The sequence below is a fragment of the Bos indicus genome, chromosome 2 (genome assembly GCF_029378745.1).
Source record: "Bos indicus isolate NIAB-ARS_2022 breed Sahiwal x Tharparkar chromosome 2, NIAB-ARS_B.indTharparkar_mat_pri_1.0, whole genome shotgun sequence".
NCBI classification, from domain to species: Eukaryota; Metazoa; Chordata; class Mammalia; order Artiodactyla; family Bovidae; genus Bos; species Bos indicus.
This window is the reverse complement of record NC_091761.1, coordinates 131,885,371-131,890,981: the sequence shown is the minus strand read 5'-3', so window position 1 is coordinate 131,890,981 and position 5,611 is coordinate 131,885,371. Positions and strand designations below refer to the sequence as shown.

Sequence of the window (5,611 nt, the reverse complement as noted above, 5' to 3'; positions counted from 1 at the left end):
TACTCCTGGGTGCGGACAGAGACCTACCTTCTGAAAGAATCTTTTCCTTTGGCTCTTACCCCTCTTGGCAAATTGCTGCTGCTCAGAGGGTGGGCCCGCCCCCTAACTCTCCAGAGCGGGGCTCCCCGGTGCCTAAAGGTGATCAGCTCTGAGCCCTGGGATTCTCTGGGGTAGGAGGGACGAGGGCCAGGTTTGGGAACAGAGTCTCGCCCCTGGGAAGATCAAGCTGGCACCCCCACCCCCCACCGGCATCCTGAAGGCCCCGCCAGCTCCACTTGGCCTGCCATTCCCGATGATGACAGATAGGGACTCCGCTGGGTTCCCCCGCCTCCCCAGGCTCTGGGCCTCCACTTCCTGAGAAGCGGGATGAGCCACCCCCCTCCCCGCCACTCCCCACAGGCCCTCTGGAACTCCTCTTCCTCCCCGCTCCCCCCAGGCCTGTCTTACCTGAAGTCTGAGTCACACTCAGGCTCCTGCCACCAAGATCTGTGTTGTGACTCCCTGGCAGACAGTTTTACAACAAACACATTAAAAGCTCCCCACACTGGAACTCCTGGATGCCGAACAGCCCAGGAGGAAAAAAAAACAAAACTCTCCCGGCCTTTCTTCAGCCAAAATCTTTCTCCGAACCCCTCCTCCCCTAAGGGCCTGCTCCACTGCGATTAACTGTCCTGAGTCCAACAAGGGGCTGAGAATTTTTTTTCATAAGGAGACTTTCTGAGCGGCAATTGGAGGAGGGCCGCAGAGTCTGGGAAGCCTGAGACAATGGAATCGGGCTGTGGGCCTCAGAGGACCAGGCTCTTCCCTCCAGCAAGGACCTGGGGACTTGGGAAGGCAAAGGTGCCAGGAAAGAGCACAGCTCCCCCTCAGTCCCGCCTTTGAGGAGGGGTGGCCCATGATGGATGGTCTGGGCATCTCATGCTGAGTGCTACTGTGCGCTGGGTGCTGTGTTCATCCTCCCATCAACCTTTGAGGTGGGAGCTGCATTATCCCCATTTCACAGATTTGAAAACTGAGGCTCCAAGAAGTGAAGTGTGTGTTAGTCACTCGGTCGTGTCCGATTGTTTGCGACCCCATGGACTGTAGCCTGCCAGGTTCCATGGGATTTTCCAGGGAATACTGGAGCGGGTTGCCATTCCGTTCTCCAGAGGATCTTCCTGACCCAGGGGTCAAACCCGGCCTGGATCTCCTGCATTGCAGGCAGATTCTTTACTGTCTGAGCCACCAAAAACGAAGAGACTTGCTTGAATGCCTAGAGCCAGGAAGTGAAGGAGCTGGGATTTGAATCCAAGTCTGCCCGCCTCCAAACTTTGCCTTTCACAAGACTGACTCCCTGCCAGCCAACACACCCCACCAGGGAAGCCTCAGGGAAGCGGGGAGAGCCCAACGCAAATCCAAATCCAAATCGGATGCACTTGCCCTTAGGGGATGGCCTTGCCAATCCAGCTCGTCTTTTCTGTCATTTGAGCCCAACCCACGGTAGCCTCCACACCGCCTCTTTGCCTCTCCAACCAAAGCTACTGTCCCCTCCTCCCTTCTCCAGCCAGCAGAGACAAAAAGCAAGTCCCCCCTTCCCTCCCAACCGAAGCTGAGAAAAGAGAGCAGTGAGACACAGGAACAGTTCTTTTATTGTACATTGGAGAAATAGCCCTGTGTGCTGGTTAAAGGTGCAACATACAGAATATCGAATTAAGAAAAGAGGGGACAGCAGGGTAGGGTAAGGAAGAAACCTCTTGAGGTCCAAAGTTGCAACAACAACAAAAAAAAATGGTAGAAGATTTCCTCACGCAAGAGGCATTTTTGCAAATACCATGCAAAACAGGCAGCTGGTGTGCCTTAAGAGAACCCCTATAAATAACAGAAAAAGACACTCCAAGCATTCCTTTACGTGGACTCAGAGCACAGGGAAAAGAAAAGAAACCAAAATGCCTTTTGGCATTTCAAGATATTTGGCACTCTTGTGATTACATTTTTTTACAGTCCATTAAAGAGAATAAACTGACACAATATTAGAGGAAAAAACAGGCTGCTCACACAACAGACTGCAGGGAGAGGTTAGAAAAAGCTCAAGCATTTTTTTTTCTTTGCTTTTTTTATGTGTTTTTTTTTCCTGACATATAAAATGTGTTCGTTTGCATTAACTTGGGCAAATAGCTTGTAGCAACAAAGAAACACCAGCTTTACAATTCATTTTAAAATAAAGCAAGGATTCCTTCTATGCATGATTCCTTTAAAAAGTTCTCTTCTTGTTTTAAACACACCCTTGATAACTTCAAAAGATGACCAAAATAGGATGGTATATCTATAGAGATCATTTTCTGATTTGTTTTGTACATCCAAAGATAACATAAAAAAAAATAACTGGACAGCATTTCACATCCAAGTGCACAGAATCATTTTTGCAAGATTAAATAATGTAAACATTGGGAACAGCCAAATCAGCGAAGAATGCCAACACCCCAAAACACCCGGTGTTGCTTCATTATTTAAGTGGTTCAAAATCCAGATCTATAATTGCGCAATATTCACTGTATATAAAAAGAAATGGATATTAACTTTGACAAATAGCTGCAACTGAGACTTCTTTTTATTTCTTTACATGTGTGTATATAGTGATTTCTTTAATTTTTAAAAATTTTTTTTCACTTTTATTTTTGCAAAGGAGCCCAGAGCCTTCTCCTTCTCACTCCTCATCTGTCTCCCGGCCTGACACGGATACAGGTTGTTGATTTCCTCGCGGGTAGCAAGCTAGTAATCAATTTCAAAGTGCTTTCTCTTTTCATGCTCTTTTGCCAATAACTGTTAACCGCCGGTCTCACTCTTATTCTCTCCCTTAACTCATTGTCTTTGGGGGAGTTAGACACCAGGAGGTGCCTTGTCTGTCATATTTTTCAGCACGTCATCAATCCTATCATCTTCAATAACAACTGCAAAAAAATGGGGAGAAAAGCAGAAGTGAGCGCTCTTATTTGGGCCTAGCGGGGGGTCTCCGACAGGCAGAAACGGAGGGAAAGAGAGGGAGGGGGCTCCACGCTCGCCGAACAGCCCCATCCTCCTCATCTCAGCCAGGGGTCCCTCTCTGGCTTTCCTCTGACCCACCTCTACCCCGAGGCTGCGTCCCAGCACGGTTCTGAGAACAGGAAGCCGAAAGGGCACAAAACCCGCAGCCCTGCCTGCAGCCCGGGCGCGCACCGGCCTGATTCTCACCCCACGGCATCCCCACCGCCACTCATCCTGGAGGGCGCATCTCTTTCGAAAGAAGGCTCCGGGGTCAGAAAGAGGGCTGGGACCCTGCCCAGGTGCCCCGAGCGCCGCGCGGGGGCAGCCAAGGCGGGGTTGGGGGGGGGGGGGCGGTGTTCAGAGGTGCGCGAGCCAGCGGGGACGTCAGGGGCCCGGTCACACAGCCCGTCGGGGGTTCAGGCTTCGCTGGGGCCAGGCCCCCCACCCACCCCCCACGCCCCTCCGCGCTGCCTGCTGGCGGACTTGTCCTCTCCGCACTCGCCGCTCCCGAGGTGAGAGCCTCTCTTCGCTGCCGGCTGGGGGCTCTCCCGCCTCTCCGCATCCGCCTCTCTCTCCATCTCTGCCTAGCCTGCCCATCCTCGGTCTCTCCATCACCTCCCAGCGCGACGGTCACCTGTCGAGGTCTCCAGGCCTCTCTCTCTGTGTCCGGGGTGTCGGTCGCCCTCATTGTTTCAGCGGCTCCTGCGTCCCCTCTAGACTCGCGTCCCCGGCTCGCGGTCTCCCCGGCTCTGGCTCGCTCTCTCCCGAGCTTTGTCTCGGGCTCTGCTCTTCCCGGCCTCCCCCTGCCTCCGCCCGCGGCTTCCCTCCCTGTCTCTGTGCCTCGGTCTCTCCCGGCGACTGTCGGTCTCCCTCTTGGTCCCCGCGCCTCTGGAGCTCCTCTTGGAGCCTCGCCGAGTCCCGGTCTCTCCCGGGCTTTTCCAGCTCCCGCGCCGAGCGCCCGGGCTCCGCAAACCCCCTCCCCCTGCCAAGTAACAATGAAAAGCCCCTGCGATCCGAAAGCCCCTCGTATTCCCCGCAGGAACTGGGCCTACCCCCGCAGTCTCCTCGCCGTCCCCTGGGGAGCCCTAGGACTCCCCCCGCCCCAACACACACACACACACACACACGGGTTGTAGATGGAGTGCAGCTGCAATTACATTGCGCAAAAGGGGGCAAGGGATAGAAATCAGAACGCAAACTTTGGCACGGTGAGGGACCTAGGAAAACCTTTCGGCCCCCTGCGGCAGCGAGTGGCCGCCACGCCCCCTGGGTGACCCCAAACGCGGATCAGGCTGAGGGGGAGGGGTTCCCAAGGCCAGCCGGAGCTGGACCCGCAGTGCGGGATCCCCCACCCCCCACTCCCCGCAATTCTGCGCGACGAGATTTTAGTGGGTCGGAACGGTCCCCCGGGTGCTGGAAACCCTAGCGAACCGCCACCAGGCCGGGGTGCCCGAGAAACGGGTATCGGGGAATGGGGCGCGAACTCACCCCGCTTGCTCCGACCGATTTGGCCCAGCTTGGGCGGCCGCTTGTTCTGCCCGGCGCCGAAGAAGTTGTTGGTGTCCTGCAGGCGGCAGGAGAAGACCTGGCCCACGTCGCCGCCGTCGCCGTAGGGGCTCAGCTTCTCGTCGCCGTAGGGCAGCACCTCCGACATGGTCGCGTCCGGGGGCTCCGCGGCGGCACCTCCTCCGCCCGCGTCCCCGCCCGCGGCGGACAGGGTCAGCGGCACTGGGGCCGGGGCCGGCCGGCCGGGGACGGCCCGCGAGCTGCGGCGGCGGCTGCGGCGGCGCCGGCGAGAGGCCCGGGGCGGCGGTGGGGTGGTGGTGGGGTGGGGGCGCCGCTGGATCGGGAGCGCGCCGCCGGCCCGAGCGACCCCGCCAGCGCCCGCGGCTGCGCTGCGCTGCGCTCCGGCTCGGCGCGCCGGGGAATGCTGCTCCGGGAGAGGCGAGCGGGACTCACATCCTCGGCGCGCTCGGGCGCGGGGCTGCGGCCGGGCCGGGCGGGGCCGAGAGCCGGAGGCGGGGGGGAGGCTGTGCCGGCGAGCCCCGAGGGCGCGGGGCCGAGGAGGGCGCACCCCGGGGAGCCGGGCGGGCCGGTCCTGCGGCGGCGGCGGCGGCGGCGCCGGTTCGGGGAGGCTGACTGGGGAGCTGCGAGCGGCGGGGCTGCGAGGGGCGGAGGGGGAGGGGAGCGAACGAGGAGGGAGGGCACGGGGGGCGGGAGGCGGGGGGCTGGAGAGGATGCCCGGAGGGAGGGGGGAGCGAGAAACCCGGAGGGAGACGCGGGGAGAAGCGGAGACGCAGAGAGAATGGGAGGCAGGGGGACTGACCGAAAGAGACAAGGAGAGGAAGGAAAGAGAGAGGCGGCGAAGCAGGGGCGGAGGGAACGTCCAGCTCGGGATCCGAGAGGCCGGGGGGCGACAGGAGAGGGGGATCGCCAGGGAGAAAAAGGGAAGGAGGAGAGGAAGAGGGAGCAGGAGGCGGCTGGGACCCGGAGTCAGCCCGCGAGCGAGATATGCCGGCCGCGGCGCGGAGGCGAGGCCGGGGGGGAGCGCGGGGAGGAGCGGACCCGGGCCGCGGGGAGCGATCCCTGGAAGCCGGGCGACGTCACGGGG

The 5,611-nt window shown here is 59.2% G+C and overlaps 1 protein-coding gene across 1 annotated transcript; it reads right to left on the bottom strand.

Moving 5' to 3' along the window:
* Positions 1-1,608: 1,608 nt before the first annotated feature.
* Positions 1,609-5,611, bottom strand: CAMK2N1 (calcium/calmodulin dependent protein kinase II inhibitor 1). Its single transcript, XM_019982294.2, has 2 exons — positions 4,489-5,611; positions 1,609-2,927 (listed from the first exon to the last, which is right to left on the bottom strand). The coding sequence occupies exons 1-2, from the start codon at positions 4,652-4,654 to the stop codon at positions 2,857-2,859; spliced, it is 237 nt and encodes a 78-aa protein (XP_019837853.1). The 5' UTR covers positions 4,655-5,611; the 3' UTR covers positions 1,609-2,856.